Source organism: Plectropomus leopardus, chromosome 14 (genome assembly GCF_008729295.1).
Source record: "Plectropomus leopardus isolate mb chromosome 14, YSFRI_Pleo_2.0, whole genome shotgun sequence".
Classification (NCBI taxonomy): domain Eukaryota; kingdom Metazoa; phylum Chordata; class Actinopteri; order Perciformes; family Serranidae; genus Plectropomus; species Plectropomus leopardus.
The window spans coordinates 13,871,097-13,890,366 of NC_056476.1; the positions used below are offsets into that span (position 1 = coordinate 13,871,097).

At 40.9% G+C, this 19,270-nt stretch overlaps 1 protein-coding gene across 1 annotated transcript in view; it reads left to right on the forward strand.

The window, feature by feature from the left end:
• Window positions 1-3,949: 3,949 nt before the first annotated feature.
• rcan3 (regulator of calcineurin 3) overlaps window positions 3,950-19,270 on the forward strand; it is a 30,762-nt gene continuing 15,441 nt past the window's right edge. The window contains exon 1 of the mRNA XM_042501369.1: window positions 3,950-4,229. Coding sequence (XP_042357303.1) covers window positions 4,143-4,229 — 87 coding nt within the window. The 5' untranslated portion in view covers window positions 3,950-4,142. The remainder of the gene's footprint in view (window positions 4,230-19,270) is intronic.

The following is a 19,270-nucleotide window of genomic DNA, read 5'->3' on the forward strand; positions in this document are numbered from 1 at the left end:
ACAGTAAATGTACTCGAAATCAGGATCACACTAATTTGTAAACAAAATATACAGACTTTTTACAATTAAATCATGTTCTTTTATTTAAGTAACTGAGAAATTACACAATCTTCCCTCTTTTCTCATGGCATCTGCAGTTCCCACTGCTCGCTTTACAGCGCAGCAGTAACACCTGTGGAGATTGAACTAGACTACATCAATTTAGACTAGATTAAACTAGTAGAGATGTCCCAATCGGATTAGAAGGATCGGTATCAGGCTTGATCATGGCATTTTTTAATTGATTGGGATTGGTTATTTTAAGCCCATACCTCACCTGATCCTTTGTTTACATCCACTATCACACAGCTGTCGTAAATGGAGGGCATGATTTGCAGCGGATTTTCAGGTTTCATTATAATGCTACTCCAATAAAAAGCTGATATTTTGAATGTTCAACTTACGCCCCTACGCCACTTTAAGTGGAACTTAATTTTTTGTTGTTCATTTCTAGTGAACTATTTTTACAATAATTCTATAATAAATGGAATTATGACTAATTTTTATTTGTTGTGGCTAGCTTTAACACTACTTTGAAGTGGAACTGTGATTATATTACTCATTTATAGTGTTCTGTACTTTAAGTACAATGCTACACGAAGTGAATTTGAGACCAATTTCTGAAGACACATTTTATTTCGTTTACTTTGTTATTTTGTTGAAAAAACAAATGCGGCACTAAAGAGAATTGTGATTAGAGTCACATTAAAATATTTTTAGTTTGTTTACTTTGCTATTTTGTAAAAATAAAATTAAAAACCTTTAAGGAACTGTTTGGATACAGGCATTTTTTTCTTGTATGGGATTGCAGAGCTAGTAAACTGTCAAGCATATACACTGGATATATTTTAATAACTTTGAAGTGTGCATTGTGCAGCTGTGTTATTCCAGTAAATACAAAAATCAGATCAGGGCTTGGTATTGGCAAATACTCAACTTTAAATGACTCAGATTGGGATCGGGGGCAAAAAACTTGATCCCTAAAAACGAGAACAGACTAAATTGGAAGTTAAGTAAAAGTAAGATGGCTTTGAGTAAAGCTCTGGCTCATCTAAAGTATCCTTCACCGAGACAGTGAATCCACAGCATCTTTGACCTGAGGCTTTGTATATAGGGGAAAGTGAAAAGAGAATTTTTCCAACAAGTCATAAATAAATGATCACAGCGTTTGGCGAGCTAGGGCTACATTAGATTCCAGAAAACAGAGTGGATTTTATAGAAAAGGCGACGTGGGTGCACTGCTTTATCACTTTTGAGCTTGTGATTAATGAGCTGTGGGTATGATTTTGAAATAATATCTAAACCTGTCAAGGAACAACTTCTCTACTGCTCTGCTCTTACTGCCATAACATTAAAGAATAAAACACATCCACTCCCAGCAGATGAAGCAGCTGACAATACAGCTCAGGCTCTGGCCAACTGATATGTGGCGTTTTGAGTGTTTCAAGGCAGATTGTTCCAGACTGGGTGACTGACTGATGCTGTCTGGTGGAGGAATGTCACAGTCATGCTCACATATCTCACTCATGTTCTCCGTCTGCACAGCATGGACAATGCCTGACACACACAGACATAAATAGCCCTCACCGCCTAGAGCCTTAATATTAATGGCTTATAGGGGACTTAGCTGTCTCTGCCGGCCCGGCAATTATTATTATGAAAACGAAGGGAGGGAGAAAGATGGTCTGAGTGATGGAAAAAAAGACATGGTCTATTATGCAATGGCATAATGTCTGTGGGAATTTTTGGTCCTCAGCTGAAGTGGAAACTCGCACTGTATCATCATAATTAAGAGAAAAAGGAGCTGTGGCAGCAGTCGGCTTCATCAGCTGCTTTATTGTGAGTGATAAAGAGCGGCGGTACAGTTAATCTCCAATCAACAAGTCAGCACTAAAAGTAGAGTACAGCTCACGAAGACGTTCTTTTAAAGTTTTCATATCAAAGTCTTTCCAGGATCTACAAGGCATCTGCCCTGAAGACTCTTAAGCTCCATATTAGATTGTCTATTAATTTTCAGCATGTAGGGAGACAACAGCTTTGGCAGTTAACACAGGAGCATGACCATCATGTTGTTATTCTTAGGCTCATAAAGCCACGTAACATGTCGACTGAAGGCAGCATTGACTCCGGAGCATTGACTCCGAAGCATGCAGCTGACAGGCATGGTTATGCAATTATGCCTACACAAGAAAAAATAAGTGCATCGCTGTAGATAGGCGTGTTTTTGACACATGGTGCTGCCCTGCCCTGACGCTCAAATTACTGCCCTGACAGACGTCAGGGCAGTAATTTGAGCTAATGATTTATACAAAACAATATTTTATGCTATGTGTAGCAAAATTGCTTTTCCAACATAGCTCTTATACAGTTGTACTTTGATCACAAGGATGTTTTTAGTAAACTAGAACTGTGACTCTTGTGTACTGTTTGTAGTGTTGCTGGTACAGGGGTGATGGACACAATAACAAGAACATATGCACAGTTTCATGCAGTGGTTTCCAACCAATTTTTGCTTGTGACTCCTAATGCAGAGCAACATCTACTTGTGATCACCCGTCACAAGGCGCATGTCCTTAAGTTATGAGCACAGACTGTATAAATAATGGAAGTAGTTTCCATGACGTCACCCATTGGTTTGTGGACTGCCGTTTTGAAGCCTTGAGTTCGGCATTTCGGCTGTTGCCATTTTGTATTTTGGACGTTGAGGTTGGAGCTGTGGAGGAGCGAGGGGTGGATCTGACTCAGAAACTGAAGCAACAGCCTATAACTCAAGTGGCCCTGCTCTTAAGTATGTGTAACTTTGCGTCTTAATAAAATGTCAACAAATGAGTTATAAAAATTCAAAATTGCTTCCTGTTCTCTTTTATATCTTTGTAAACTGAATATCTTTGTTGTTTTTGACTCATTGGACTCTTTTGTGATGTGGATTTTTCACAGTTTTCTGATGTTTTGTAGCATATAATTAACAGACTGATCTAAGGGCTCCAATGACTAATTTATTGGTTGCCAATTAATCTTCAACTAATGTGATGATTAATTGGTTTGTGTCTTTTTTAAGAAACAAAATAATTTCCAAAATTAATTCCAGCTTCATGATTTTTTTTGATTTTTTTTTTTTTTTGTTAATTTGACAGTAAATTGGGTATTTTGGGGTTGTGAACAAAACAAGGCATTTAGGGAAGTCATGTTAGACTTTGAAAAACGCTGATTGACATTTTTACTTTTTTCTAACATTTTATAAATCATATAACTAATCGATTAATCAACATTGAAAACAATTGTTAGTTGCAGCCCTATATTAATAATAGGGATAATCCTCATGTGCAGCTCAACACAGGTATGACCTTGTAGTGCTCAGTTTTTGTGTGACTGTTGAAACATGATAGGGATCTTTTTTAGACTGTAATAGGCGTTGTATTAGGTTACATTATTGTAAGGTGTTTATGTTATCTTATTATGTCCCAAGTATACAAAATATTACCCTAAAATTACCTTTATGTGACACAGCCTCAAAAATAACAGTGATTGTATTTGCTTTTACATAAGATTGGTAACATAACAGGCTCTCTGTAGGAATGCAGAGGGTTAGTCATGTTGGCACTGATGCTGAAAGAACCTGATGTACAGTTTGGCTGATGAACTGATTTTTATTTTTTTATTTTTTATCAAAACGGTTGGGACACGTTTTTTTCTCCAGCCGCTCACTAAACATAAAAAACAGTAAAACACAAGAAAAAGGCGGAATAAACCGCCCCGTGAATTCTGCAGTGCCCCGTGCACGGTTCGTCAAACGCTGTAGTGGCGTAAAACAGGACGAACGTGAGGATGGTAATGACGTCAATGTGGAGCCAGAGGGGAGGGCAGGAGGGAGAGAGAGGGGGAGAGAGTTTGTGCGGCTGCTGCAGCATCACTCTCAGCAGCGTCAGTGCAGTGAAGAGTCCAGCAGCAACTCTCTCAGCTGATTAAACCGAGCACAACAGTCCGCTGGACTTAACCTCAAGTTCCTGGAGCAAGAAGCCAGATAGACTCTTTACCTGCTGCTAGAGAGGAGGAGAAACTATTTTACTCCGTATCTTTTTTTTTCTCCCAACCACGAAAAGGGAATGCCATCGATAAATATGAAACTGGAGATGGTGACCATCATCGCCTGCGAAGTAGACATCGAGGTGTTTACATCAGACAAAATGCAGGTACGATTTTCACCCAAAAACAAAAACGCCCGTTGCAACTCATCATGCCCTTGTGGTTTGGTTGTGCAGCTCAGGACCGACTGCATGCTGTCCTATAGAAGTGCATGCATGTCGTGGTGACGTTGAATGCAGCCCTGGCTCACAGACGGAGGATTTTTATCAATGGGAGCCGCAGCTCGCCAACACTCACGTCCCGCGCCGCGCGGCGCCGCGCGCATGGCACAGTTGATTGACGCTTGATGAATTGCAGAAATGGGGTAGACACGCCAAGAATGGGACACACACAAAAAGATTCTTAATGCGCCAATTGTTGTATGGTTGTGTAAGTTGTGCGTGAGGTAGAGATGATGCGCAAGTTGAATGGGAGGGTGTGATAGATTGAATTGTCCATGCAAGGCACATGCAGGGGAAGAAGTGAGGCAGTTTTAGACGCAGTGGCGGACAGAGCCTCTTCTCTTTATCTCTGCTCATCCCATCAGCATTGCAGGTGCACCAGGTTAGAAGGGGAAACGAGCCATAACAATCCAATGAAAAAATATCATGCAAATATCACATTAATACTAAATTACTGTAATGTGAATCATCCAACCATAATAGTCTGCATGACTGCGATCAGTGCCATAAGGTATAAATATGCAGGTAATGTGGGCTTTTTACCTCTGTGAGTATATTCAGGTCAATATAGACTAAGCATTGACAAACATAAACACTCCCTACAGTCATATTATATTGACTTGTCCTCAGGGCAGGTACAGGTATTCAATATGCCACCTGCCAGTCACAGAGCAGGAAAGCAGTTGCACTTAAATGTGTTCAAAGTGAGCCTGGGGCTCACCTATTGGCACTGCAACATGCCAGTTTTGGGGCTTAAAAGGCCACACAGATGGTCTGCCAAAGCTTGGCTCACCCACTAAACCCTTTGGAAATTCTATGTCAGAATATATTCGCTCACCTGCTCATCTGCTTGTCTGATTTTACTCATCACCAAAGAGACGCAGGAGAAAGAACAAACGACAGTGCAGCTATTCAGAGAGATAGTTCACCACAGGCTGTCAGCGTGTAGTTGCTGATGTGCTTTGGTTTGGTGAGGGCTGAATTCAGCTGTTTCTTGCATTCAAAAGCAGCAGTTGCAGGTTTACGCACCCAGTCACCCCACCCTCATTCCCACTGCACTTTGGTCAGCCATATTTCATCACTTTTTTTTGCAACTCCATGTGTATTGCTAAGCTTACACAAGCTGGCCAGGGGGATAAATGTGCATATATGAACTGTCCTAGTTTTTGTGTCTGTCATGCATGAGTTGACTGTAATAACAGCATGCAATTGTTGTTTGATATCACTGAAAAATATTCTTGCATGTTTGAGAAAAACAGACAGTGTATTCAATCCTCTGACCCGCCTCTCTGTGGTCTGCATTCTCCCAGCGAGGCCAGGCAGCTGCTGCGTTTGTTCTTAACTCTCATTACACTTTCTAACCACTGCAGAACAACCAAGGTGAAATACACCGATGTGTCACCCTGTGTCATGATTACCCTCCTGTAATCATGGGATAGTGGTTATAATCTTTAAGATTTCTCAGGGATTCAGGGTGGAAGCAAAACAGCTGTCTCTGATACCTCGGTAGTGTTGATTGTGCAGGTTTCTTTTGGATCCTCTTTGTTTGCAACACAAGGCTTGTGCTATTGTGTTGCAAAGAAACGCATCCCACATGCCCTTTATTTATTTATTATAACCCTTCAAAACCTGGGGAAATTGGCTTGATTTCTTTCAAAAACATGGGAAGAAGCAATAAGCAACTTAAGAAGAAATGACCCGGAAATAAGCAAGAAAATGACCTTAAACTGCCTTAGTTTTTTAAAAAAAAAAAAAAAAAAAAAACAAGGAAATGACCTGAAAAACTGCTTAAAAAATGTAAGAATTCTGTACAAATAATTGTAGATGTATAATTATTATAATTAGAAATATAGTTCTCTGAATATTGCTCCCTAGCGTTTAAAAAATAATTTTGTAAATCAACAAATTTAAATCAAGTTTCTGAAAAAATTTGCACCAATTTGCTCAGGGTTCAAAGGTTTAAAATATTTGTGAAAAGCATCTAAAGGTAGCGTGAGAAAAGTGATCAGGATCCTGGTTTCAGAGGGTTAATATTCTGTTGTGAGATCAGCCATCCTCCCCAGACAGCCTTGACACAGCCACGGGCAGGACAGCATGATCGGAGCGGCGTCCTCACTAAAGCTTCCTGTCAAGCCACTCTTTATCAGCCCACCTCTCCCAGACTCATCCAAAGAAAAGGGGGTCTGTGCACAATTAAAAGAGCAGACAGAGGGCCGACTTTCGAATAGCACAAAGAACACCACTAATCCTGGTTTCTGGCACGCGGAGAGTGATGGAGAGCGTCAGGGGAGAGGGCAGATTAAAGCAGGGCACGTGGGGAGCGGCCTCTGATTGAGCTCACCTCCCCGTCAGCCTGCCCTTGTTTTTTTTTTTTTATATTATCATTCAATAAGATCTGAGCCTGTCTGAGGCCCCTGTTTATATTAATATCTCCAAATCTGAGGATGAGAAACAATAATCTCGAGGCTCCTGTTTTGTTTCAAAGAGCATGAGGTGAACTAATATGCGGATTGCTGCTATTTATAGACACTTCACAGAACGATTAGGCAATGGCAGTGGTGCTTGAATGGGCGACGTGAAGAAAATAAGTGAACAGTGGGTTTTTAATTAGGAGGAGATGCTGTGTGCGACTGGCTGTGGTGTTTCGGAGCCATTGTTTTGACACGGTTGAAATGGCTTGCCTTGGCTCCATCCCAGCTGGTTACATCATTAATGAGCCAAACACTGAGGCTGTGGACAGAGCAGGTTGTTGTTGCAATAATGGCAGAGCTGGTGGTACGGTTCAGGCTTTCATACCAAAGTGCTTTGTGTCCATTTTGGAGCAAACAAAGAGACTACTGATGCTGTGCGGCCGGCGCTGTGGGCAGACACTGTAGTATGTGAATGTTCGTCACAACACCATCATTACCTGGAAAAATGTAGCAGCATCAGCACATGATAACACACAGGACGCATGGTGAAGGTCATAGCACGTTGGCAAGCTATGGGTGTATTACAGAGCCTGACGCAAGCTTTTACAGTTACCTAGCATGCTTGATTTGATGCTGACATAAAATTTATTTATTTATTTATTCGCTTGCCTGTTTGATGGCTGCCCGTTTATTTGCTCTTTTATACAAGTATGAATAATTAATCAGCCCATCAACCTGCTCTTTCTCTTGATAAGTGGCTGCAGCATGTCAGTGAATTAATGTGTTTTAATCAGGAAGCACTGAGAGAAAACAGGATTTTGACATTATGACCCATTCACACACTATTATCGAGAAATATGTTATAAAAGCACTGCAGACACTGAGCCCCAAAGGACAGCTGTTTTCAACTTAAGCCTCCTCTCCCACACACAGACGCCTGTAGTAACACTGACACAGTCACACACTCAACAGTCACACACTCCAACCACAACAGTGAGTCAGCGGACTCACAGACCTACAGACAAACATCTCTGTCAGCAAACACACACACACGACTCCTCGCCGAGGACGCCTGGAGAAGTTTCCGTCCACCTGGGTCACTTTCCATTCGTCCTCCTGTCTGTGTTTGTCTGTTTTATCTGCCCCTTGTGTCATGTGTCCGTTCTCAGGCAGAAGTTGTCCTGGTTGTGAGGAAGGGGGAGAGATTTGGTGACTAATCTGCTATTTGTAGTTGCAGAGATTTCGCTGACGTCTGTGATGTTTTCATTCTTTTCCACCGTCTTTTTTTTGTATACTCACCCTTACATAATGTGTTGTCACTGTGCTTATTTTGTGACAGCTATTCTGAGCACCTAAGCAACAAAGGAGGATACGAAACAATGTATCAATGTGTCATTTTCAGCCCCGTTGCCAGAAGAAAATGTTGACATTGTATGTTAGGCTATATTTGCTCATTTCATACATGTATCATCGCTTCTCAAGTGCTGTAACATATAGGCTGAGTGTGTCATTGGGAGTTGGAGGGGATGGTGGATGACGTGTCACCTAGGGAAGCTGCAGACCAGATTTTGTCCATTTACGCTAGAAATGTGGATGTTTTGCAGCAACCAATAGATGTTTTCCATCAGCTTATAGGTGCAAAATGAATTATTTTGTTATGATATGTGGGATGGTGGACGCCTGGCAAACTGCAGATGACTTTAGACCACTTTTCAAATTATATGTGTTCCCAGCAGCTTTCTAGGCACAAAATTGGTGTTTTGTTGTGGTGCAACACTGTTTTTCCGGCTAGGTTAGTGCTATGAAAAGCAGTTATTTTTTACATAGCCATCACTGCGTTTCCAGTGGAGAGTATGCCCCCGAAACCAGGTATTTTAAGCATAAAACGTGATCTTTTCCTAACCACAACCAAGTGGGTTTTTTCACCTAAACCTAACCACATGTTAACCTCTGTGTTGTTGGAACTTAGTGTCAACTCTTGCATAATAATGCAAAAATGTAACACATCTGATATTTGCAGAAACTTACAATGTCAACATTTGTTTCTGGTGCTTGGGTTTATCATTTTATGTGATTTGTTAGAACTTCTCAAATGTTGGATATTTGAAACTTTTTGTGGGTGCACTGAAATAATGGCTTTGCAGAGGGTTAGATAAAATGATGTCTTTTTTTATGATCTACAGACAATTGTTCCCTTGTTATTTGCTTAAAAATTTTTTTTTTCTTGGCCGTCAGTCTAAAACCAAATGATATTTAGTTTACTATCACATAAAACAAAGTAACGCAGAACGTTTCACAATTAAAAGGATTAAATTAAGTTATAATTGGCTTTTTTGCTTGGAAACTGATTTTAACATTTATCAAAATATTTGCTGAATGGTTTTCTCCAGATGGACTCATCTGTTAACCAGTTAATTGTTAAAGCTCTGCAGCAAACATTGCTCATATTGTTTTTACTCCTGAATCACGTTTAAGTGTCATAGGTAAGCCTTGACGGCTTTATTACCTGTCTCAAAAGACTTATTTGATCTTCTTTTATCAATCACTGGCCATTTATATAGTGACCCGTTTTCTCTGCAGTGTTTTATTATTTAGAGAAAGGACACCAGCAGACCTCTCACTCCCTACTCATCAAACATAAATCAGGTCTGAACTTTAATATGATCCAGGCCCAGCATTTCAAAACACTGTTGTGATGCTCTGTGACCAGTTGTTGAGGTGAAGGCAGGAGGCAGAGGAGCAGAGGCAGGACAGACAGGATGAATGTAGACGCTGACAGTATCATGTTCTGTACTGGTAGGAAACCAGATCGTTGTCTTGGCAAGGTTGAGCGATCCCGGGCCAGAGCAGTGGGCTCAGGTGTGCCTGTTCCCCACAGTCTGGGCACTAGGCAGGTGGAGATGGGCAGCTCACGTTGGCCTGAAACCTTAGAGAAGTGCCGGGGCTCAGGTGTCAGCTAAAGGTTAGCGCTGCGTCCGTTAGGGTGACGTAGAACAAAGGACGGTCTCCTGGGTGGGGTGTCTGGTTACCATGTGTCCAAGACCACACGACTATGAAGTGATAAGATTAGAAGCAAAGAAAAAGGCCTCGCAATGGAATGTAGAGGCCCACTATTTGCTCGCCAAGGAAGAAGATGGCGTCACAGAATGATTGCCCATTGTTGTTGAAATGACTGGTCGAACATAATTTTCCTGTCAGAATTTCCAATACAATTTCCAGTCCAACACAAACAGCTCCGGAAAGATAAGGCAAGTTTTTGTGCTTAAAATAGCAATGCCAAACCAATTACCTTAAAAGAATCCAGACGTCAGACCATTGTGTCCGAAGTATACTGAGAGCTTAATTTGAACTTTATTGTTGTTGTCTAAAGGAGTGTTTACATTTTTAAGAACATGTAGAAGTGCAGAAGTGATAAGCCAATTATTTAAACTACATAAAATTAATCAACTCCAATTCTGATTATTGATTAATGATATATTTAAGTCAGAGCAGAAATGTCTGTTTTCAACTCCTAAAAACAAGATTATTTTAGGATTTTCTTACTTTTATGTAACTATAAATTGAATATTATTGTTAATCAGACAAAACAACAGTCATCAAAAACTAGAGACCCTCTTATGATGGGGTCAGTCCAGCAGCGATAACACGAATCACAACTTGAAACAAATGCAGGTCAGGGATGTGAAATGGAGGGGGCAATGGCCCCTTTCCTTTCCTTATACCCCTACTTCTGCCCCCCTTGCTCAGACCACACCCATCTTTGCCCATCTTTAGACTTTTCACCTTTATTTGATAGTAGTAGACATAAATTGGGGGGGACAAGAAGACGTAAAGCAAAGGGTCTTCAGACTCTAAATCGGGCAGTTGACAAGGACTCAGCCTATATCGGTCACATGCTCTACCTGGTGAGGTACTCAGCATTTATTTTGATCTTGACCACACACCTGTAAAGTTTCGGGATTGTATCTTACACGGTTACGATGCTATTGGGACAGATGGACGGACGGATGGATGGGCAGACATATAAAGACATCGCAAAATAGTCAAAACACCCTCTGCGGTAGTTGCCACTACAGTTGGTGACACCAGGACACATTTTACCATGACATTACAGTTTTCTTGGACATTTTTCCTTTGATTTTTAAAAAAAAAAAAAAAAATCTCTAAATGCAATTTGCCTGTTGCCTTTCTCCACATGTTCCAGAAGAGGAAATCAAACCAATTTGGTTTGGTTTCAAAGGTTTAAATACTTTTGAAAGACAAAGCACAAGAAAAGTGATTTCGATCCAGGCTTCACAGGGTTAAATATGACATGCATTACATTTGACTAGCTGTGCAGCGATGCTCCTGGCCTTGCTCAAGTAATGCTTGATCATTAGTAGAGATGGATGCTTTGATGCACTGATTGCCAACTGACAGATAAAGAAACAGGGTTAAAAGCACCAGTGCGGTAGAAGAGACAGTAGAGAGAAAGAGCCCATCTGTCCATATGCTGCGGTGGCTGAAGGTAAGAGCTGTAGCATCTCTGAGCCAACTTATGTAATGTCGTATAACTCTTTGGATTATCACCGCCTCTGAAGCGTGTGAATCTGCGTGGGAGACTGTGTGCACATTTTTGCATGTCAAGAGTGTGTGAAAATGTGTGTGTGTGTGTGTGTGTGTTCATCCGAGTCCTAAGTGCTGCTGACTAGGAAAAGCTCCTGCCTCAATAAAACCATAACGACCAGATTGGTGGTAATAGGATTAATGTGTCCCCTCATGCCGTAAACTGATTTCAATCTCCCCACCGTGGACACGCTGTCCCCGAGGGAGCAGCTGTGTAGCGCCGCGGCGTCGGCCCCTGTCGATACCGCTCCCTGCTCAAGCTATTGATCCCACTCTAATAACACTTGCCCCATTCACATGCCTCCCCAGTGCTTATGCAGCCCTCACAATACACGGGCTATTAATCATGAGTTGTTTTTGTTGTTTTGTAATGCTGAGGATTTGCTGCTATGCTAATATTAATAGCTGCTTTGACAGAAGCAGTGTTTGTGCTGTGAGTGTTTGGTCACCACACACACATCCTCAGAGTTCATCCACAGATATGCATTACCTCATCCTCAGTAGTGAGCGAGCTGTAGGTTACTTTCCTTGCGCCAAACTAACAGGCCACACACTTCCTTGCTAAGAGTAGAGCGGAGCGTGGTGTGACGTCACTGAGCAGACTGTGTATACATGCCAAAAACATATTTATGTTACAGATTAGGAAACTCTGGTTGTTCCAAACTCTTTTAATAACTCTTCTAAGTAATGAAATGTCAGGCACTTTAAATACATAAGCAGTAAAAATAGTATGCAGTTGGTGGCCACTTGTGTTTAATTGACTTTTAAGACAACATTGATTTCTTTGTTCTGTCCTCACTGTGCTTCTATGTCCAAAGCTATGCAGCAGTCCAAACACTTCCAGTAAAGGTTTAAGGGGTGGCACTTTTAAGTTTTTACAGGAAGCAATTGTGAAACAATGAAAACAGTTTCAGAATACAAATTCAATGATAGTGATTGTAAATCAGAAACAAAATGACATATAAATAATTATGGGTCCAACAGTATTGTAATAACTTTGCAGAGTAACAAGGACACCTTATTCAGTATCATTAGTGAGAGATCAACACTGAAGTCGAGATGAACTGACAAAAGCATTTTTAACCCTTATGGGTTACAGTTATGTGGTGTGCTCATATGAAACAGTATAAGAACAAAAAAATCCTTTGTTTTTTATCAAAATCCAATAATTTTTTCTTCTTTTAAAACAAAATATGACATGTTCTTTTTTAAGTTTGTACCAAGAAATTTGAAGTCATAATATCATGTCATCCACCCATCAATCACTGTGCAACTTATAGCTGCAGAGAGCTAAGATTCATTAGTTAGTTTACTAGCAACAGCATTGTACATGTTATGTTTTCAATGAGCAAAACAGATTCCTGTTATATCCCTCCCATGGAATCATATATCTCCCTCACCAATCAAGCTCTGGAAATGTTTTTTCATCTGGACTTAAAGCACAAAACAGTAAAAAGTGTAGAGTAAAAGTACAAAGAGTCACATAACAATGCATCTTCATACAGTGGTTCATATGATGTAAAAGTCAGCGTGTTTGGTTAGGTTTAGATAAAGAATCATGGTTAGTGAATCATTGTCGTGACACAGTGAGAAAGTTGTGTTTCTTTGACCCATCCATCCACCCCGCTCACTATCACTCTTTAGACTACGTGACCTGACTTCCTCCTGTGCTCTGGTCATATGAGGGAGGACAGCCTGCAGGGTATAGGTCACATTATCGCGGCCTCCTGGCTCACGATTATGTGGGTTACATACAAAAGTATACAAACTATGAACAGTGAATCAGCCTGTATATTGGCAGCAAATTAGTCTCAGGCAGCTAGTATAATGGCTAACTTAGCAGTAATCATAACAAAGGAAAAGTGAATAAATAATAAAGAAAATGCTCAAGAAAGGGTAGTGCTATTTTGGAGCAGATAATAGATGCCAGTCGATATTTGCTTGGTCACAGATGTAACAAAAGGATGATGGAACCATATCAGTTGAACTGCTGCAGGGACGTGACAAATGTTTTCTGCAAAGCATTTAACTGAACCACACTAACCACTTAGTAACAGGTTTGTTGAGGCGTTTGTGGTTCTGAAAATCTGAAAAACGTAATGGAAACATCTTGATATTTTGTGTATTTGTTTTACTTTTGACAGGGTTTGTAGTAACGTTTGGCAGCCAAAAACTCTGCTATGTTTTAAACATAATACATTTTCTTGTCTCAAGTGATAGTTGTAACTCCAAACAGACATAATTGCAATGGAAAGTTGGCTCTGTTTAGTGGAACAGTGATGGAAAAAAAATCAGGAATGTGATAAGCAAAAATGTGCTGGAACAGACATGCATGCAGGTATGAGATTTATTATCCAGCTGTTATCTCTACAATCTGCCTCTCTTGTTCGACCTCATTACACTGGTTCCAGTTTGGCCCTTTAGGGAGGGCGGTAATTAAAAATGATGGTCCACACACTTAAGAAATGAATTTTCTTAATTATTCCAGCATAATCTATTTTTAGCGTAACACTATCCCTGACTCACCCTCAGGCTCCGTGGCCTAGTTTGTTGGTTTTCACCCAAATCCCATTCAAGCACGAGAGTCTGGATTAGACTGTGCTAACGCCATGCACGTGTCACAGAGAAAGATGAGTGATTCGCCAAAGGGAGAAAAAAACACTGAATAACCCTTCTTTTTGTACCAATTAGGCTCGGTTAATCTTTTCATTTTGATCCAAAATGCCAAATGGTGTAATTCAACATAGAATTGGACTTGCATGTGGATTACAGTCATGGATTTTAGTATCCCAGTGCCAATGGATTTAAATACTGTACTAGCTTGAGAACCCAGATGAAAATAGAGCATTGTGACTCGGTCAGTGAATTTAAATGCTGTGGCTGCACAATTCTGCACAGAAAAAGCATGTTTGTAGATACTGAATTAGGGCTACAGCCAATGGTTATTCTCATTTTTATGGAGCCCATGCCCATGTCTTTAGACTGCTTGTTTTGTCCAAACAGTTGTCCAAAAGTATACTGTTTACTTTCAGAAATGACTAGGAAAACAAATCCAAATATTTGTATATACATCGTTATCAGCCCAGATTTTCACAATCTGTACAAAAAAATCCGGTGATATTTATTTATTGCCTCTTTGCTTTTTTGTGTGCATTCAGTGTATTTTTAGGTGCATGACCGATCGAAGGAATGATGGGACATGTTGGTGTGTTTCAGCTGATTTGACTTGTTCACTCTCACCAGTGACAGAAAACAAACAGCTGAATATGTGAGCCTTATTTAACTCCCTAAACTGCACAATGAGTTGACAAAGACAACAATGAAAGTTGACAGCATGCTGGCGCTTTTGCAACACGTCACGGTTTGAGCACAATTTGCTGAGAATACATCCAGAATCTAGAATTTGTGTGGACATTTTGGGTGCAACCGAGGTTGGATTGCGTGCATGTTTATCCGTCATCGTGTTTACTGTGCAAACAGAACAGGATGGGCCTGAAGCTCTGCTAATTGTAAGTGATCCCTACACTATAAAGAAACATAATCCTTCCTTTACATAAGATGGAGAAACACTTAAGGCACAATAGAGTTACACCCAGTTCCGCCACCTGACTGATTCATTACCTGGAAGAGGTGTGAAGTAGATATACTTTAAATACTTTTTGATTCGTCTGCTTTATCTCATCTCCTGTACCCTGCTCTGTCAGTCACACTGTTTATTGTTCTGCCGCCTGACGTTGCCCCAGATGAAGCCCTGTTGACATCGCCCGATAAACCTGCGCTTCATCCCTAAGCCTACTGATCTTTTGTTCAGATGATTGTATGTCAGGACCACTGGCTGGTTCTGTGTTTGCTGCCTCCCTGTGTCGCTCAATGTGAGTCATGCCCGCAGTCATGTACTGTTGCCACCGCGATGACAGCCTTTCCATTACCATCAGGAACATAACTGCCTCATTACCCAGAAGGCAATCAGCTGAAGGATGGCCCTGCAGCCATTGCTGAAGTGGCTGCAGTTCACTAGCAAGCTTTACATCTCTCCACATTGGATTTTTATTGCACTGGGTTGCTGTTGTTTGGCTTTTTTGTGCATCTTCTTTTTGATCTGTTTTTTCTTTTTTTCTCTCAGGACATGTGGCCACAACGGTCACCCGAGGGAATATTGCCGCTCGGAAGTTGGTTTATTTAACCTCCCTTTAATGAGTAAACATTATAGTCATAGCTTATATTGCATAATACAAAATGTGTTAAACAATTTACTTTAAAAATAGCTTTTGTAGTTTAAGCACTGTAGTTTTTTTCACTGAGAAGAGCTGTGGCACAATGGCAGCAGCTTATTTGCATTTTGTTTCAATTTTCCCAACACCTTGTACCACCAGAAGCATTTACGTGAGCTCTGAAGAGGACTTTGTTTACTGTAAACTACAGTGATTGACAGTTGTACTGTTGCAGCAGGAAGCATGCCAGCTTTTTAAGGTGTATGGGGAATAATAAAAAGAAGATCATCGTACTTTGTAATAAAAACCTCTAAAAACTTAACACACAAGGCCTAAATAAGCAATAGGCCACAAGAGGCAGTGTTTTAGAGGGATTTTAGAACAGCTGAGGAGCATTGGCAACTTTTATGCTCACTTTCTGCTAGCTGTTGTCACTCGCTAGCAATATCCTTTGTGTTAGTGTAGCCCAGTTACTTGCTGATGAAACAGGCCACACTGTAACAATAATAATGATAAGAAGAAGAATCAACATCTTTATAAAAAAAATTAAAAAATGAAATAACAGAAAAGCAAGTGTGATAGACTACAAATAAAAGCATGTAAACTGACTAAAGTTATATCATTTACTTACAACAGAAGAGCTGTAGTTGTTTATTTTTCCAACGAAGCAACGAGACACAGTGGGTTCCCTGGCTGCTCAAATAGATATCCCAATTGGCTCTCTTTGTTTCTTTTGCCGGCATCTTTGTGAGTTTTTTTTGCGCATTCATTGAATGACAGCGCTGCATACTCCTGACCATTGTCCTGGTGAGTTATAAATGATTTGGGCTTCAGCTGGCAGTGGACCTCTGAAGCTTTGCGTAATACTGTTGTAATGCAGTCACAGCTGTGTGTCTATTGAGTATTTTAAAACAGCAACATGGTGAAGTCAGTCCTACATTTTATAAAGTATTTTCCCAGTGATGCAACTAAAAAACACTCTGATCATGTACTTTAGTCATGTACTTCAACTCCAAGCCGTTTATATCTTTGAGGGGCACCTTTAACAAAAGCAATTTTCAAGCTTTGCCGACACGCAGATTGCTAATCGCATTTACCAAATAGTCATTGCTTGCAAATTTCAGATACATACACAAGTTGTGCAACACTCTTGTGTGCTCGTGCAAGTATGGCAAGTGTTTTGAAATGTGTTGAAATTAATATGAGAGGAGAAGACGTCATGTTTTATACTGCAGCTTGCAAGGGTTTAGTCTGCGTTTTTAACATGGGGGGGGTCACATTGAGTGTCAAACACTGGATTTACTGCAGTCTGGAGAATTTTTGTGCACAAATCTGTGCATCCTGCATTAATTTCAGGTGGGAAATGTCTTTTTCTTCAATATAAAAGTCATCCACTGCTTTCATGTTTTTATTGTGGGGGAAAATTCCTTTGCCCCCTACCCAATTTTTTAAAAAAAAAATCTACACCTATAACAGCTTGCACTTTGCAAGTTTGAAATAATTATCCCCAAGGCCTGCCCAGTTGCGTAACACTGGGGGCCGAGATGAAGAGACAATCCAGGACAGGAAAGGAAGGGAATTTAGCCTGCTGAGGTGCACCCCGGGTGTTATGTAAAGGTGACATGGAGGAACATGCGGTCAGCAGTAACGACAGCACTTGCCATTTCAATCAGTCAACTATTTGAGACCTGTGACTTCACACCTCCTCCTCTCGTCTGTCTCCACCCTAAATATATCAGATACCTTGTTAGGTAAACAAAGCCTGTGAGAAAAACACAGACTTTAATGTGAGACGGAACCATGAGGGCGACGTGAGGTTTATAGATTGTTTTTCGCCTCATTTTTTTTCTCTAAGTTTATCCAGTTCCCTCTCTTGTTTTCTGTTACCTAGCTACTGTATGTGAGATAAATCATATTTTCGTGCGGTGTCTTCAATAGATGTTGTTATCTGCCTTGTTGAGAATGAAAAACAGGAACACGCTGTTCTCCTCTCCTCACTCACCTGTTGTCCCACAGCTCTCAGTCACTGCAAATACAGTAGTAGCAGGTGCTGGATCAAGCTGTGTGTGTGTGTGTGTGTGTGTGTGTGTGTGTGTGTGTGTGTGTGTGTGTGTGTGTGTGTGTGTGTGTGTGTGAGAGAGAGAGAGAGAGAGAGAGAGAGAGAGAGAGAGAGAGAGAGAGAAACCGGTCAGACGTCCTTCAGTTGTGCTTTGGTACTAATGGTCCCTGTCACATTACTTTATCATGCAGACATGCCCTCAGCGTGCAGAGGAATACCAGCTAACTAATTATGGAAACACCGTGAAGAATCCTGAACACATTGTGCACATCACATACATGCTCACTCACAGGTCACACGCACACACACACACATGCTCAAAGAGAACAAAGGGAGTGGGTCACCGCAGGGAACATTGCATTGGCAGATGAGCAGGCCACTTTTCAGCCCTGCGTAACTCAACACCCCTCTCCTCTTCCTCGTTCCCCCTCTTCTTCCTCCTCTCATTCCCTCAGGATGTCCGTTCATAGAGACCACATAAATTTGTGATGAGCACGCTCACTTGTTACACTCCAATCGGCCGCGGGTGTATTCAGCGTCAGTATGCGGGGTTAAAAACAAACATGCTATTATGGAACATGATCTCAGAGCTTTCCCACATCTCTCCTCATGCCAAAACATCAATTTAGGTTAAGGAGGTACCCGCTGTGTATGTGTGTGTTTATGTGTGTGTGTGTATGAGAAAGACTGCCTTATCGGTTATCACACACAGAGTTTGATGGCATGTGAGTCATAGTAGCTGGCTAAGGCTCATGGAAAATTCACGGTTTGAATAAGGGCTTAAGTGGGCTCTGCACATAGGCCAAACAAGTGCTTTGTTGTCATTCTCAAGCTCATTACAACTAAACCCAAATCAGAAGAGTTTGCAAACAAAACAATAGCTGGTTACATGCTCTAAAGTTTAAGTAAGACTTAAGATTATAGTGCTGTTAAATGAGCTTTAAAAAAATCCTGTTTTTATATTTCAGAAGGCAAAAAAGCATAAAACAAAGGTTTGTCCGAGATCATGCATTGAAATGTTCTTGACGCCATCTAGAGACCCAGACTTGTTTTTAAAGCTGCAGTAAATCAATATTTTTATATTCGCAATAGAAATAGAAATAATTTGTGTGGAAGGTGTGACTTGTGGTGACAAATCATTCCCATCAATGGAGCTTCATCGCAGCTTTTTTAGCTACGTTTTTTTTGGTTTTACAGCCTGCAGCTTTCGTGTTTTAGTTCACTCTCACTGTTCTCGTCAGCATCATTTCCAGATGTTGTTTTCAGTGAAAAAGTTCTGATACACTGGCTGTAGGGTATAGGATAGGGTTTGATAGGATTTGGGTCTTTTTACAAGTACCGACCAAATTATGTCTGTTATACTGAGTACCAATTCACTTTTACATCACCGCCAAATGTAGAGAGAATGCATCTTGATGCGAACAGGGGTTTAGACAAGAGGCAAGGGGGCGGAGACTTCTGAAGCCTGAAAACCAGCTTTAGAGCTCCAAGACCTGGAACATAATCCGCAAAGCTGACAGGTTCAGCTTCAAACAGGAGGCGCAAGTTCCCTGATGCTGGGAAGTCGGCCACGAAGCTCTGTCGACAGCTTCGTCACTAGTTCCCTCCCCTGATCTGACTGTATCCCAGAGACTCAAACTA